A 16,925-nucleotide genomic window follows, 5' to 3' on the forward strand; every position below is an offset into this window, starting at 1 on the left:
GCCCCGCCCCCTGCAGCCCGCCCCCGGGTCAGGCCCACCTGGTTATGGCGCAGCAGCTCCTGGCCCTCCTGCTGGCAGCGGCGCAGGGTGTCCTCGCGCTCCTCAGCCTGCCGCGTCAGCGCCCCGATCTCCAGGCACTTCTGCGAGTAGCGCTCCGACAGCACCTGCAGCTCCCGCTTCAGAGCCTCCACGTCCGACCTGCGGGGAGGGAGGGCGGCCAGCTGTAGGCGACCAGAACTCCTGGTCCCTCCCCAGCTTGCCCTCGGCCCACTGGGGCCTGGGGGCCGGTGACAGCCTTTCTGGGCTGCAGGGTGGTGGCGAAGGCCTCTAGAGTCCCCCAATTCCAGAACTGTGTTCTGTGGCGGGGAGGTGACACTGCCCAGGCCTGGGGACACTAAAGGGGTGAGGAGGAGGGAGGTGGTCAAGACCAGCTCAGACAGGCCAGAAGAGCTGTCACCGGCACTGGCCTGGGCTGGCTGTGGCCCTGCTGTCCCTGTTCCTGTGTGAGACTGGGCAGGAGCCTCCACGGGGCACACTTGTGTCTTCTGCCAAGCCGTCAGTAGGGCCCTGGCTCCGAGGCAGACCCTGCCCACGGGCTCCAGGGCTGTTCCCTCTTACTGGTGCTGCTTCCGGAGGCCGTCTGGGCCCTGCTGCAGGCTGCGCGTCTTGCTTAGCTCGCGGCTCAGCTCCTCCTGGTAGGCCTTCTTCATGGCTTCGATGGCTAGGATGGGGCAGAGGGGAGGAGAGGTTGGAGGGGGGAGGCACCAACTCCAGCCTCCTCTCAGCCTCCACATGAACTGGTAGAGACAAGATCAGGAAGTGGGTTCATAGTCCAGCTGTGCCCTGAGTGGCTTTGGGCAAGTGCTCAACCTCTCTGAGCCTGTCACGGAAGACGAATCTTGTCTGATGGACTCTCGTAGGGAGACCTCAATGTCTAAGCACTGGTGCCTCCTGTTAGTAACTGTGGGGTTGGACCTGACATGGGGGATTATCCCTGCAGAGCCCCGAGGGCCCTCGAGCAAGACCCGTCTGCCTCGCCCAGGCTCAAGGAACAGAGCTGGAGCTGGACAGTCTGCACAAACCTGTGTGACTTTGTGCAGTGACTTAACCTCTCTGTGCCTCATTTGGAAAGTGGGGAATCAGCTGCGACTCCACTCCAGGGTTCCTGGAGGATGTGCGTAGAGCGTTTAGAGCAAGGCCCTGCACAAAGCGGACATTAGCTGGCTGTTTTTCTCAGACCATGAGCTCCCAAGGCCCGAGTACTTTTCCACACCACACAGGGTTGTGGTGAGGCTTAAACAAGTCGCCATCTGTAATTTTACCCGCAATTCCCAAATCCAGAAGCTCTGAACACAGAAATGAAAGTTTCCTATCATTCTTCTGATGGAGGTCCCCAATGTGAAGGGACGTGAGGCTGTTCATGGTCTTTGCTTTGTCACACAAACGCCACTCCGTCCATCTCACTGCAGAAGCTCTAGTGCTGGATCACAGGGGGCACCTGGATCCTGCTGGGTGAGGGTGGCAATGGCGCCTGCACAGCGTGACCTCCCCAAACACAAGTCCCCGAGCCCAAGGGACTGTGGGCTGCACAGGAAGCACCGTGTCCAGAGCTGGCGGCTGCAGCTCCGCATCATGTGGCCTCTTTTATGGCTCCTACGTTCTGCCCTGGGTGCCAGGCCACAAGCCCCCGGGTGCCAGGCTGTGCCAGCACACACCGCAGGCGTGCAGTGGAGGGGGAGGAGGTGTCGCCACCTTGGGCAGTTGCTGCTTCTGGCTTGAAGGCACAGGGGGACTCAGAGCGTGACTGCAGTCACAGTGCTCGGGGCTCCAACCCTGGCTCTGCCACCTCCAGCTCTGCCTTCTGGGACAAGTCAGCAGCCTCTCTGAGGCCCAGCTTCTCCACCTGGGAAACGGGCTGCTCTGGGGAGCAGTGAGGGCTAAGGACATCTCCTGGCCAACAGAGAGTGGGCACAGCGGCCTGGGGCAATGCTCACAACCAAAGCTGGGCCGCCCGGGTCTGGCCATGTGCCCAGGGACAGGGCACACCTGTAAGGACAGGGCCTGTGACTTGAGGTGGACACCAGGGGCTACAGGCCCTGAGGGAACGCAGTCACAACCCCCGGGGCAGTTACTTCCCGTCTCAGTCTGGCCTTTCAAAGGAGGGCCAGAAACCAGTTCTGCCGACGCCTCCCAAGCCCGACACCGAAACCCTGCCTCTTCAGAGCCTCCCCAGTTCCGTCGGGAGGCTCAGTGTGGAGGCCGAGCCTGGCGCGTCCTCACCTGAGGCCGTGGCCGCCGTCTCCTCGGCCAGCAGCCACTCCTTCTCCTGCTGCAGCCGCTGCAGCTCTCGCTCATGGTGCCGCTGCAGCTGCTCCATCACCTGCTGGTGCGAGGACTCCATCTCCGCCAGGCTGCGCTCGCAGGCCTCCTGTGGGCCAGAGGCCAGGAGGTCACCGGTTGCGCCACTACCCAGGCCAGCAGCCCTTCCAGGCAAGAGGCCTCCAGCAGCTCCTCGGCAGTACCCGGACCTGCCCACCAGCTGNCCTGCCCACCCCGCCCACCCTCCTCACCCAGAAGCCTCAATTGCCACTCTCTGGCCTCACACCCTCCAGGGCTCCCCACCCTGCAGGCTCCAGTCCTTGTCCCGCGGCTGGCCTTGTGGCCCATCCCTCCCAGCAACCCGCTATGAAAATGCAACCCTGGGCGTGTCCATACTCCGAGCTTTAGCGCACGCTGTTCCCACTGCCCGGAATGCCCCGTTCTCTCCCTAGGGAAGGTGCCTGGCCTGCGGCCCAGTCAAGATGCCTCTCAGAGCTCTGTCCCTGGGCAGCCCCTTCCCTGCCTCCAAAGGTTCTGCTTCTGCCAGAACATAACACCCCCAAACAGGGACCTCTGACCCCTGGGGTCCAGGCCAGGGCACAGCACACAGCGGATGCTCAGCAAACAAGCTGAAGTTAATGATGTAATACCAAACAGGGTTCTGCAGAAGGGGGCAGGGGTTTTAAAGACTGGCAATGCCCACCGCTAGGAGTGCCCACCATGACGGACACGTGCGGGTGGATTTGCGCATCACTGCACAAATGTTTGTTTGGTTTTGTTTTTCTGTGGTGCTGGGGATGGAGCCCAGGGCCTTGTACATGCGAGGCCAGCCCTCTCCCAGCTGAGCCACATCCCCAGCCCCGCGTCACCGCATTTGAACAATTTTATCCCTTGACTAGCAAGTCAACTCTGAAGTGGTCACACAGGGAGTCACACAGGAAGCCACACGTGTACAGACTCGGGGACAAGGGTATTCCTTGTGTCAAGGTTGGCAACAGATGGAAACGAGAAACAATCTAAATGCCAACGGGAGACCCTTAAATAAATGATGGCAGGGCACCTTCTGAAGGACTCCAGGCAGTTGCTAGGACACAGATGCCCCTCTAGCTGCTGCGGAGGGTGTCCCAGGAGCCAGGCCATGAAAGCTGGCTGTGACCATGCACACAAAGTACTCCCGCTCACAGGCAAAGCACATCTGGCTTTGTGTCCAAGTCGCGTGTGAGAAAACAGAGACGGGCACAGACTGTGGGAGGGAGGAAAACAGCACCCCAAGATGTCCATGCCCTACTCCCTGGGCCTGGGACTGCGTCTCAGTCCATGGCAAGAGGAATCAAGGCTGTGCGGGATGCAGGTTACTGGTCAGCTGACCACAAACTAGGAGATTAGGCTGGACTATGGGGCCAAATGCAATCACAGGGGAGCAGCAAGCCGAGGGAGGGAGATGTGACCAGGAAAGAGTGGTCACTGGGGCAAGAAGTGACAAGGACCAGACTTCCCCTCTGCAGTCTTTGAAGATGAAGGAAGGGACCAGGAGCCAAGAACAGGCCTACCACCAGAAGTGGGACGTGGCAAGAGCCACGGAGCGGAAGGCCGTCCTGCAGCCCGGCCAGACGGCGCCAGGCTCCAGCCTCCCAACCAGTGGAGACCTGTGCTGTTTAAGCGCTGTCTGTGGTCATCTGCGCCAGAGGAGACAAATGGAGACGAGGTGCGATGGTCACTGGGGTGGGAGAGGCAGGGACACGCTCATTTCTAACCTTTCAATTTGCTTCAGTCATTACTATTATTTTTGTGGTGTTGGAGGTCAAAGCCAGGCCCTCACCCAGGTCTGGGCAGGTGCTCTACGACCACCAAGCTCCGTCCCCAGCCCCTGTGAGAACGTCTTGAAAATGTGAACATGTCTCTTGTGTCAGCTTTTGAGGGGTACCAGGACTGAACTCAGGGGTGCTTGACCACGGAGCCACATCCCCAGCCCTATTTTGTACTTTATTTAGAGACAGGCTTGCTTAGTGCCTCACCATTGCTGAGGCTGGCTTTGAACTCATGATCCTCCCACTTCAGCCTCCCGAGCCACTGGGATTACTGGCGTGCACCACCGCGTCCAGCTCTTGTATCATTTTGTGAAAATGTTTCCAGTAATTAAGAAAGGCAGGGAGGAGCCGGGCAGGAAAGCACTGCTCAGAGCCAGGAGAGCTTCGCGGTACCCTGCAGCAGGCCTCTTGGAGGGAGGGTAAGGGCCTCCTGGATGCAGATGTTCTGGTGGGAGAGGCACTTCTGCCCTCTGAGCCTCTCTGCTGTGTTCCGAATGTCCCCTACTGAGGACCACAGAACATGGCTTCAGAGCCCCACAGAATGGATTCCTTAGGAAGTGGATCTGCAGAGCCCCACTCTCTGAGCTTAGCTTCAGCCTCTCAAACTGGCCTCACAAGACCAACCCACGAGGCTCCCTGAGCAGAGGGACCGCTGGGCACAGGAGGACAAGGTCAGCACTGTTGGGGGAAGCCTGCATTCTTAAAGGGCCAGCGCAGGCAGGCAGGCAGGGCAGCTGAGGGTGTGGGGTAACCGTAGGAGGTGCCCGTGAAGAGGACTCCTAGAAGGCGAGGTGCTGCCCCGACCTACCTTCCTGAGTGGCCCCAGGTCCCGGTACTGGCTGCACCTCTCCATGAACACCTCGGTGAGTGAAGAGACACTGCGGCACCACCGCACGGGGCCGGAGGGGTCTCCTTTGCCAGCGGAGGGGCTGAAGTCCCAGCGCATGAAGCCAGGCCCCTCAAGGGTGCCGAGCCCCACAGGAAGGGCACCCGCTCGGCCTGAGACACCAGGCTGGGGAATCTTCCCCAGAAGACACCTCTCCAGGGCCTGCTGAATATCTAGCCACCTCGTCCTGTGCCTGAGGGGGACACTTGACAACTTCTCTTTTGCAGCCTTCCATCCCGACTACCTTCCTTCAGCTGAACCCAATCCGCCTGCTCCCCACCCATCCCATCCCGAGAGGAGAGTGCCAAGGCCTCTGGAGCACACACGGGGCGGATGGCCTGGAGCACACAGGTCTGTGACAGCCCAGGGCCACGCCCCTTCTATCTGTAAGTCAGAAGCCAGACGCTGCTGTTCAAGCTTCATTTTAGTGGCAGAAACACTTTCCAAATGGATCAAAAGCTGGTTCATAGCAGAACAGATGAAGGCGGAGCTGCTGGGTTCCAGGGCCCACCCAGAGCACTTGGAGCTTCCTGCCCTGGGGGGCCTCTGAGGTCTTCCAGGTGCCCCAGGCTGTGGTGTGGGCCCAGCTTGCGGAGGGGCCCTGCCCAAGGCACTTTGACAATACCGGTTCCCCTGCACCCCCAGTCCTCCCTCCCCAAACCCAGGGACCCCAGGCTAGCCCTCCTCACTAGCCCCCACCCCACTCCCTCACTGAACTCGTCACCTTCAATTCGGCCTTGGGTGGCCCCAACTAGCACAGCAGCCAGCCTCGAGGGCTCCCCTTGGCCTGCCCAGGGCCCAGCCCTACAAGGCTCCTGCCAGCCCACTGCCCTCCAGCTCGGCCCACTCCTTGCCTGGGCTCTGCCCTCTCCAGACCTGCCCGTGTCCCTGGCAGACCTCCCCAGGCCAACTCCTCAGCTTGTCCTTGGAGGCCCTCAAGAGGCAGCGGCTGGCCTTCCCCCCCCCCACCACTCTCACATCAGCGCCTGCCCCTCAGGAAGCCTTCCTGGATCCCCCTCGTGGTGACGTCCCCCTTCCCCTACTGGAAGCTTCCAGAAGGGTCCTGCTCCCAGGGTCTGGGACCCCAGGGTTCTTTTCTCCTCAGGCAGTGATGTGCTGACCGCAGACAGCTGATTATCAAATTTTTAGGAATTTTATGACTTCATTACTAAGCAAGACCATTTCAAAAAATTAAATTTATATATTTATCATTAAATTAATTACATTATAAACAAAAATACTCAGGATGTATCACTCCCTAATTGTTTCCCCGTGTTTATTAGCACGCTTACGTCCTGAGGGTGTGCCTGATGGTGCCAGAAGGGGAAGCGCTACCTATCCTGCGGTGTTTCCTCCCAGACCCTGGCTCCAATACGCCAGGGACTTGGGCTGGACTCGTGGCACTGGCCACATGGGAGTGTTACACCCCGGAAACCCATACGCGTCACAAGTCAGAGCTCAGGTTATTGCTTCATGGATCAACTACAGACTTCAGCCACTGACGAGGAAATGCGGAAAGGATGCAGGTTAGACTCTGAAGTGCGTCATGGATAGCTTTAAATGCACACAGAACCAAAAACTGGAGAAATATTCTTAATAGAATATTCTCAGTAGAAACTATTATCTGATTCAGGAAAGAAGTTTGCTCACATTTACCAAGTTTCAATGTACGTCTTCTTATTCATTAGCATAAACCACATATCCATCAACACACACATTACAACTACACGTGGACACGGCACGGAGAAGTCACCGGAGCCCTGAGACAAGTCCATCTGCCATATGGAATTCATAATAAAAAGTATTTCATCATTTTTATTTGTAAGTTATATACTAAAAACATCCTTTATATGGGGAATATTTATAATAAATGTGTACACACACACACACACACACACACACACTTTCTGGCGAGCTAGTCGTCCCAGTTGTGACAATCAAGAGTTTCCAGACACAGCCAACTCTTCCTGGGGGACAAAAATCTCTCCCAGTTGAGAGTCGCTGTCCTGGGAGGACAGTGTACTCCCAGAGGGCCACTAAGGGGGCCCGTGTCCTGCAGACCTCCTTGGAAGGCACAGGTAGGCTTTCCCTGTGTTTAAGGAACAACTCCCAGGGCCACTGGCTTCCCACTTCCCCAGGGTGATGCAGGGGAGGGGTCCAAGTGCAGAGTGTCACACGGGGACTCACACACAGGCTCTGCAGTCAGCTGGACCCAGGCTCAAATCCCACCTCTGACACCTGCAGGTCGGGTGACCTCGGGCAAGTCACATAACCTCTCAGTGCTCAGTGGCCTTGTCTGTAAAATGGGCACAGTGATCATGCCCACCAGCTGTGGGGAGATTAAATGAGATGACGCATGTCAAATGCCTCACGGTTCCACCGGGCAGGAAGGGCTCCCAAAACATTAGCTGTTTTCGGGTAACACAGCAACCAGGAACCTGCCCCCAACCCCTCAAAACAACTCCGTGCCATACCTGGGAGATGTAGCCTGGGGGGACGTGGCCATCCTCCTGGGACTTGCGTGCATTCTGAGGGGTCTCCCCTCGGAGGCGCCACGCCTCCAGCTGGGCTCGAAGAGACTGCACCTATGAGGGGAAGAGACCAGGTCAGTGGGCGCAGAAGCACGAGGGGCCTGGTGGGAGGCAGGGAGGGGCCCACAGGCCTCCAGCTTCCAGGTGCTTAGGAAGGGTTCAGGGGCTGAGAAGGACACGCAGCCCTCGCGTGGAGGTGCAGGCAAGGGGACGGTTGGGCTGTTTCCTGGATGGCCGAGTTCAGCCCAGAGAAGCCCAAGCAGGTTGGGAACAGCACACGGCAGGCACAGACCTTGCCCACACCGGGGAGGTAGCAGGGGCACCTTAAGTCTGTTTTGCCACCAGTGAAAGGCCTGCACTGTGGGATCCCAGGTTGCCCGGCGACTGAGTAACCAGTGAAGCGGACCCAGGACCAAGGACAAGGCCTGGGGTGTACAAGATGCACATTTGGTGACCTCTCCCCACCTCCATGGCTTAAAATTAAGGGCAGAAGCGGAAAATACACACGCGACTAACGCGGCCCAGCCTGGGGAGGGCTCCCTTCCCGGGAAGCGGGGCATCAGATCGGGCGACCCCCCACCCCGGGAGCTAGGCCAAAGCAGCGCCAGGGCGTGCGTGCGTGGTGGGCGCGGCCAGGCAGGGGCCCACCTCCTTCTCCAGGGCCTCGTGGCTGTCGCTCGGGGGCCCGCGGCGATCGCCTCGGCTCTGGTGGAGCAGAAGAGGGGTGCCTGTGGTCTCTACAGATGGGGTGAAGAATTTGGGACTTTTAAGTGACTGGCAGTTCTCTTCTTCCACAGTATAGGTGGGTACACTGTCACCCAGCCAAAAACTACACTTCCCAGCAGCCCCTGCAGCAACCCCTGGCCACGAGACTGCATTCCACCAGCAGGTGCAAGAAGCTGCTCCCTCTATGGGGCTGGGTGATCCTGGCTCCTGACAGGGCCTCTGAGCCATAGCCCAAGCTCTGCACAGAGGCTGCAGAGCAGCCCACCAGGCTAGACTCCACACCTTGGGGCTCATCTGGAGAATGGAGTGAACAGCTATCTGGCTTAAGCCACGGTGTCTTGAGTGGCTATGTCAAGGCCATGAGCCTGTATGCTGAACAACAACTCCGCTGCACTGCACCTGGGAGCCTACCAAGGCTCTGGGCACATCTGCACAGGTGTGCAGACATAAAGCCCAACATGACAGATGACAAATCTGAAATTCAGATGGGAAGTCATTGGTCCAGGCTGAGCCGCCAGGGTGTGGCCAGGCTGGGGGACTCACCTCAGCCCTCTTCAATAGCAGTCTCTCTTCCTGCTGCCCAGCAGCTTCAAGTCCTGGCCCCAAGAAGGCTCTGCCACCAGGTAACAAGAACCCCACCCTTCTGCCCCGGCAGCCTGGAGCAGGGGCTCCCCACCTGGGAGGGGACTGCACAGACGCCAGAGGACCCAGTCTCTCCCCTACAAAGGCGCAGGTATGGCCCCCAAGGCAGAGAGGGAAGAGCCACCTGGCAGGGACCTCTGACTCAATGCCTCTTCTCTCAAGAGCTGAATCCCCTTCCCACTCTTACGGGATGTGGGGGACATGAAGGGGGAGAGGTCAGACTTCAAATCCTCAATGTGTTTCCGGGCGAATGCCAAGAACCCCCGCTGTTCTTGCCTAGCTTATGTTTTAGTGCTGGGGGTTGAACCCAGAGATGCTCCACCACTGAGCCAATCCCCAGCCCTTTTTATTTTTTGAGGATTTCTCGCTAAATTGCTTAGGGCTTTAGTAAACTGCTGAGGCTGGCTTTGAACTTGTGATCTTCCTGCCTCAGCCTTCCAAGTCGCTGGAATTACAGCATGTGCCACAGCGCCCAGCTCCCTACTTTGTTCTAGAGGTACCGAGGCCCAGGAGGCTCAGTCTCAAGGCTGTCAGGTGAGTTCCCAGAATCCCACTCCTCAAGATGTGAAGGCAGGGACACCTGCCCAGCCCAGCCCTTACTTGGTGACATCTGGCGCTGAAGTTGGACGCACAGTCTTCCTCAGAGCCTCGATCCAGTTCCGCCGGATACCTGAGGTCATGGCCGACAAGGTATAGACAGCATCCTTGGTCTGCAATCCACACCGCAGTAGGTTAACACGTGGTCAACCCCACAGTCTCCCTGCTGACGCAGGAAAGGTGGCCCTTCCTTCCCTGGAGGGGGTCTAAGGTGATAAGCAAAGGGTCTGCAGAGGGCGCAAACGTCCTCCACGAGCCTGGGCAGCCGCCACTGGCACCAAGCTCTCCCCAGAACTCCCAGGTGTTGGCACCAAAGCTTGACTGGCTCTGCGGAGAGGGTCTCTGCATAAATGGGGGAGTCACGTCCGATACCAACACCTCCTCTGGGTCCGACAGCCACGCTGCCCACCCCCCACCTCCCCCAGCCACACGCAGCCTCACGTGGATCTGGAAGCCATAGTTGCGCTGCACCGCGTACTCGGTGACGTCCGTGCAGGAGCGCAGGTCGATCTCACCGTCCAGCTCATCTGCCTAGAGCAGAAGGCACGGCAGGGTCACATGCGCCCTGGGGAGTCCCAGTCTACCGAGCCCGGCTAGGGCCTGTGGGCACCAGCTGCCTCACCTCTTCCGCTGTGGAGTCTCTGTAATACTTGAGGCTTGAATCTGTCAGCACGAACCAGTGCTTCTTCCACTGTTGGGGAGAGGGGAGGTGAGAAGGGCTGAGGCTGCGGGAGGCTGGACCGCGGGGGGCTGTGCGCGCCATCCTGCTGGCTGATGGGGGGGGCTGTGCGTGCCATCAGAATGGCTGACCCGGGAAAGCAGCCGGGTCAGAGAGTCAGAGCCTCAAGCACCTCCCAGGTGCAGATGAGGGAGGGGCGTGTCCTGGGTAAGGCCACTTCCTGGCCGAGTCAGGGGCTAAGGGCAACCAGAACATCACCCAGGCTTTTTTCATACACCCGTGGTCAGGGACAAAAGACTTCCAGACAGGAGAAAGAGGCCCAGGGAAGGGGACAGAGAGCTGGGCACAGGCAGCGTGTGAGCTCCGCCAACCTGTACGTGATGACTTGGGCATCTTTCTGTGGTGCCCATCTCCTCTAGTCCAGGGTCAGGTGGCAAAACATGTTAGTAAGGGGCAGGGGCACGAGATGCACTCTGGGCTTTGGCCTTTCTACTGGAATGCCACGGGCAGTCCGTGTCCTGCCAGGGTCAGTGCGTGTCGCCCAGGCCCCAGCCCTCCTGGGGCTCCCCATCATCAAGCCCTACCTGTGCTGTTGCAAGTACTTAGTTTCCTTTCCTCTGGGCCATAGTCAGTTTTCAGGGGTGTGCAGGGATGACCTCCCCACTTATTCCCACTCAGTATCTCCTGGGAACTCGGGTGTCACATCCAAGGACCTGGGGTGTGCCTGTGCCCTTGTTGGCTGAGTGCCTTTGTGCAGCTGTCTGCACTTCTCTGAGCTTTAGTCTTCTGGGGCTACCAAGAAGTCCCCAAGCCTTTGGCAAGGCAAGAAGTACCTACCCCTGTGTTTCTCATGACACTTGGCAGGGGCCTGGCCGAGGTTGTTGGGAGTGGTCCTAAGAGGCCACTGGTTCAGCCACCCTGCCCTCCCTAAGTAGGACTTCAGCTGCCTCTCTGAGAGCGGCAGGTGCTGTGGCAATGGGGCTCTGGTCCTTGCAGGACTGCTCTGAGATGGAAGGGAGGAGCGCCATGGGCCTCAGTCCCGAGTTGTAGGCCTGGGCCGCCCAAGGTGCTGCCAGGAGAGGAGGGGACCACCACCCTGGTGGGCCTTCTCCTGCCTGTGCACCAAGGGACTGGGCTGGCTGGGCTCCCAGGGCCCTTCCAGCTCGGACATTCCAAAACCCTGTGAAAGAGGGTGAGTAACAGCCAGTTCTGGGCGGGGCCCATAATCCTCCTGCCCTCCAGGGACCCTGGGTGGGGAAGCCAGGAAGGGGTCACTGGCAGGGCGCCAGGCCTTGTGTGAGTCTGGAAAGCAGCCACCAGAGGACAGCGGCAGGCAGCAGGGACGGAAGGCTGTGGGCTGGAGGGAATAAAGCATGTGGGCAGGAAATACAATGAGGTCCCCCCTGGCCCGGAGCCCTGCCCGGCATGCGGGCTGCAGGCAGCCCCGAGCCGCAGGCACACGCAGACTGGGGTAGGCTGTGCCCCTCCCAGGCTGGGTGGCGGGGAGCCAGCTCTCACTCCCAGGCAGGCCTGGCAGCCGAAAGGGCAGAGCTGGTGAAGTGGTCGCTGTCCTCTCTGGTTCCAAAGACAGATATGACAGAAAAAGGCAGGGGTCATCACCCCAATAGGTGCCAGAGCTGTGGGGACTTGTCCACGCTTATCTCTGTGCCTCTGTCTCCACTCAGTTCCCATCACGGGTATATCACAGACGGAGCTGCTGAGGCCTAGAGAAGGCTCTGGCTCCACCAGCGGGGGCCCCAGGTTGGTGAGACTCCTGAGCTGCGCTGAGCCCCACCCTAAGGCTGAGTCTTGCGGATCTGCATGTGTCTGGCCTGGTGATCTCTGTGGACCTTCCTGCCCGACCCCGTGGAGTCCCAGTCAGAGTTACGGTGAGAGGGGAGGACAAGCGGCCCCTGGTGAGACCAGAGGATGGGGCCTGGTGTGTGGACCAGCAGGCCTCTACTCCCTCCACTCAGGGTGACCCACATACTGCAGATCATCCAGGAGGACGATGCCCACTCCTCCCATCGGCACGACCCAGGCCCTCTTCTCCACTGGACAGGAAATGTACCCCCAGGGTTTCCACTCTGGGCCCCACTCCCACCCCCAGAGGCCAGGGCTCTAGAAGGCTGGGAAGGCAGGGAGGCCCTGAAGAAGCCCAAGCCAGCCTCTCCCCTGGCCCGGCCCTCCTACCTCTCCAGGCTCATCCAAGATCGACATCCATCCCTTCTTGAAGTTGAGCAGGTCGGGCTGTGGGGGGTGAGGAGGCAGAGGGTCAGGCCCAACAAGAAGCCCCCGGGCTGGGGGGGACGGGGTACTACACCCACCTCCCCCAACCCCGGTAAGGTTGAGGTCTTGAGAAACCAGGAGAGGGCTGAGGGCCCAGGTAACACCTACCCCACATGCAGGTGGGCTCCCCACCACTGAGGCAGCTTGGCCCCTTCCCCAGCACCTGGCATGAGAGCCCAGGGAGTGGCCAGTGGCCGATATACACACCACCCATGTCCAAGCTCCCCTCCCACCAGCCTTCCTAACCCAAGATGGGGAAAGAAGGGGTGAGGGGACTTTGCCTGTAGAGTCTCCTAGGGGCTCAGAGGACAACACAGAGCAACAGTCGGAGCAAGCTGTCCCGTCCTCTCTGACAGGCCGAGGGAGCCCAGGTGTGCACCTTAAAGCTCTGCCCACCCCTTGCTCCGACCCTCTGAGGTCCCCCTAGTCCCACCCTCTACTCATCTATTGGAGACCCTTAAAGACGGAGCCAGTCCCAGGCTGGGGTCAGAAACCCTCTGGTCCCCCAAGTCTCTTTGGGAAGGCCCAGCATCTCACTCCTGGCAAGCCCTACCTGCCAGGTGCTGCCCAGTGGGGCACGACCCCGGGGCCGGGGGGCTCCCAGCTGCAGCATGCTCCCTGGGGAGCCTGCAGCTAGAAACCCCACTCAGGCCTACAGGAAGAAGCTGCACATCCGGGCATATCCCTGACCATGTCCATGTGAAGGGTGCCAGCCTCCAGCCCGTCCCTGCCTGTAGGGGTCCTCTCTTGTTTATGTCCTGGTCCCTCTGCAGTCTCAGTCCCACAGGCTGGGAGGCTGGCAGACAAGGAGGAGGCAGCCACCTGTTGCCATGGCTCTGAGCCCACCTATCGGCACCTGCATCGCAGCTTACAGGCCGAGGTATCTGGTTGCCTGGAGGGAGCCGGGTGGCATGGCTCTGTGGGGTGGGCGGCGACAGCTGGAAACCAGAGCCACCTGACCTGGCCACCTCTCCTGACCAGTCCTACTCCCAGGGAGCCCTGTTCTCCTCAGGTGGAGGAAGCTGGCTGAGAGGGGCTTGGGCCAGCAGCCTCCTGGACATCCAGAATTATGCATGGCCATGGTCAGGGGACCTCAAAGACTGGCGGCCTCACCCTGCTACCTGTCTGAGCAAGGAGACAGGCTCTGCTCTGAGCCAGGAAGCCCCAGGGCTGTTTTGTCCTGTCTGCTCTGTGTTCTGCCTGCCCCGTCAGCCACCTGTCCCAAACCAAGCCTGAAAACCAGTGACCACACTTCTACTTCCCTTCAGACCCTCCACGGCCCGGGGCCTGCCACAGGGCCTGGCTACAGCAGGCCTCAGAAAAAGCTGCCAATCACACCTCTTCTGCCTCCCTGGCCTAAATTCTTGTGCTTCTGGGCAGGGCCCATGGAGCTGATCCAGGGGAAAGCCCCAGGGGAGAACCCCTGGGTGGGCTGAGCAGACGACAGCCAATCGGACCCAAGAGGCTGAGCCAGGGATCCCCCCACCTCCCCCCCTCACTGCAGTGACAGGCGGGGGCTCTGAGGGTTGCCTGGAAAGTGGAACAGCTGTGACCTTTCTAGGACACATCCCTCTTGGAGCCCCGGATGCCTGATATGGCAAGTGACTGAGGGTCCTGCCCTCCCCCAGCCTTCCAAGAGGCCGGAACCTGCCGCAGACAGAGCAGCCTGGTGACCCTTCAGAGATCAGTACAGACCAGTACAGCCATGTCAGGCACGACCTAGCACGGCGACCTGCGAGAAAGGAGGCAGCCAAAGCAAGTTTTTAAAATCTCTGGCACAGAAACCTAGGGCCAGGTTCAAAAGGTACGGCCAACTCCATTTCTCCTGTTTTGCCCTGGCTCTGTGGCCAGTCACCCTTTGGCACTTGCAGGATGCTCAGTGCTCCCGTTGTCCTTTCGGAAGTAGCCACAGGCTCCTGCGGCTGTCCTCCCAGACCTTGGCCACCGGTCAGCCCTGCCTCCTGCCTGGACCAAGGCCATGGACCCCTCTAAGCACACTGCTCACTCAAAGAGGCCTAGTGTCATAGGGTTGCTTAAGACCTGCAAGGTTGGTTCCAGGTGTCTCCAAAACAAAGTATAACTGCCTCAGGATGTGACAAAAGCCTCCACCTGCTGTCCCAACCTGGCTCCCCCAGCCTCGGCGCCCACATCATGCCAGGCCACCAAGCCCTTCACACTTGCCCCTGTCCTCAGCCTGAAATACTAGGTGCCCTCATCTGCCGGCCAAGCAAGTCCCCACTGGTGCCTCAAGAGTTGCCCTAATTGTCACCTCTGAGGCCCCCTTCCCCCTACTTACCACCCACCAGCCGCTCATCCACAGCCCCTTACAGAGGCCCCACTGTGTCAAGATTGTCTTAAGACCTTTACTTCTCCCCCTGGTGGGCTGCTCACCCAGACCCCACTGGAGCTCAAAGAGTCTTTGCAGGAAAAACAAAAAGCAACCTTTTTTTTTTTAGGCACCAGGTACTGTTCTAGGGCAGGAAGCCAGCTGGGAACAAGAGCTGTAGCCCCTGCCTTGGTGGGTTTGAGTGGCAGACCGTAAACAAGAGAACAAGCACATAACTTGACGCCCAGCGAAGTTGTGCTGGGACTAAGGCAAGAGTGGCAGACAAGGATTCCGACCCCAGGTCCAGCGCCAGATCACCAGCTCCTACAGCCTCGAGCAGTTACCTGCCCTCAGTACTGTGCCTTCTGCTCGGTCAGGGGTGGGGGCCAGGGAGATGGGTCAGGCACAGGAGAGGCAGCTTGGAGCAGGCTCAGATCCAAATGGCAGCCAGGGGAGCACTTGAGCCCCAGATTGGTGACTAGGAGCCTGTCTCTGCTCCCAAACCTGTGATGGCTCCCCTTTCCCACGACCAGGCTTTCCTGAGCCTCCAGGTGCTCTTGCCAGCCCTCCTCTACGCTCTCAGCATCCCCAACAGCAGCCTTCACCCACATGCCCCTCCCCCATAACGCTGCCCTCCTCCCCAGTCCATCACCTGACAAAGTTCTAGAATCACAGGAATCTCCCTCCCCAGGCCCTCCTCCCACTAGCGGGGAGGAACTGTCAGCCTACTCTTGCTCAGTGCGTGCAGCGCAGGAACTGCAACCACACACATCTCTTATCTCTCCCTAGGAAAAAAAAATGGGACAGAACTGGACACAAACTGTGGCCCAGCCACAGAGGGACCGCGGGCGTGCTGCTTCACCTCTCCACAGCTTAGCTCCTGTAGCTGTCTGATGGGGACCACACCGCAGACCTTAAAGGCTCCATCTGGTAGGGTGAAAGCACCCAGTGCAGGGGCTGGCAGGCACCCAGTGGGCAGTGTAAACACCTCCCCCTGGCCCCAGGACACTGACTCAGCTCCTCCCCCCACGTCCCCCTCCGCTCCCTGACAGGGAAGGGGAGGCTGCTGTCGACAGGAAGGGCCAGCAGGGAGGTGGCAGGATGTGCGGAGGCCGAGGAAGTCCAGGCAGCAGCGCCAGGTCATCCCGCTCACAGGGGCAGGGGCCCCACATGGGCCCCGCCTCCATCAGCCCAGCCCACTCCTCACTAGGACTTCACTCACTGAAAGGTAGAATGCGCATGTGCTGTGCATGTATATGTCTATGTGTATGTGTATATATATATATATATATGTGTGTGTGTGTGTGTGTGTGTGTATACACACACACACACACACACACACACACANACATAAAAATAAATAAAATAAAGGTATTATGTCCATCTACAACTAAAAAAAAAATTTATATATATATATATGTGTGTGTGTGTGTGTGTGTGTGTATACACACACACACACACACACACACACCACACACACCCTGCTCATCCTAACCCCAGGAGGGTCACCAAACTCTGGAGCCTCCCTAATGCATTAGCCAGAAATCAAAAGCAGCTCCACCCCTCCCTTCCAGCACATCATGATCAGTTGGCCAGACTGATCTGGAAAGGGGCACTTCTTCCCTTGTTAGGGGCAACCCTCAGGCAACTCACCAAGGCCCTCCCAAGCCTCAGTTTATCTTGCTGTGAAATAGGAACAGTGAATTCAGTTATGAGGCTCTACATGATCGTTAAGGCGCAGGTACTGACAACGCCTGAGTAGACCTTATCCCCCAGAGAAATACAACCTCCTGCCATCATGCCCACCGCCCCACCTGCAGTGTCGCCCCACTCAAGGTCCCAGAGCCCAAGCGGGGGAAAGTATGTTATCCCGCAGCTTCAGAGCCACAGAATGGCTCCCGGGCCGTGGGGTGGGGCCGGCCGCCCTTCTCGCCCTCCTAATCTCGGGCCAGCGCGCACACGGGTGGCCAGCCTTTGCAGGCCAGGTCTGTGCGACCCAGTCAAGCAGCCCGGAGACAACCCAACCCAGGCCAGGCCCATCTGCGCTCCTCCCGGGCCGGAGCCCCTGGCAACCCCGGGAAGTCGGGTCTTCTAGGGAGTCGGAGGGAAGGTGGGACAGGCT

At 59.2% G+C, this 16,925-nt stretch overlaps 1 protein-coding gene across 1 annotated transcript in view; it reads right to left on the bottom strand.

The window, feature by feature from the left end:
• The window catches only part of LOC107139657 (TRIO and F-actin binding protein), a 48,148-nt gene that overhangs the window by 3,741 nt on the left and 27,482 nt on the right, over positions 1–16,925 (bottom strand). The window contains 9 exon segments of the mRNA XM_048807966.1: positions 39–198; positions 619–721; positions 2,281–2,428; positions 7,488–7,598; positions 8,193–8,616; positions 9,513–9,622; positions 9,951–10,040; positions 10,132–10,200; positions 12,382–12,438. Coding sequence (XP_048663923.1) covers positions 39–198; positions 619–721; positions 2,281–2,428; positions 7,488–7,598; positions 8,193–8,616; positions 9,513–9,622; positions 9,951–10,040; positions 10,132–10,200; positions 12,382–12,438 — 1,272 coding nt within the window.

The sequence above is a fragment of the Marmota marmota genome, unplaced genomic scaffold (genome assembly GCF_001458135.2).
Source record: "Marmota marmota marmota unplaced genomic scaffold, marMar, whole genome shotgun sequence".
In the NCBI taxonomy this organism is placed as follows: domain Eukaryota; kingdom Metazoa; phylum Chordata; class Mammalia; order Rodentia; family Sciuridae; genus Marmota; species Marmota marmota.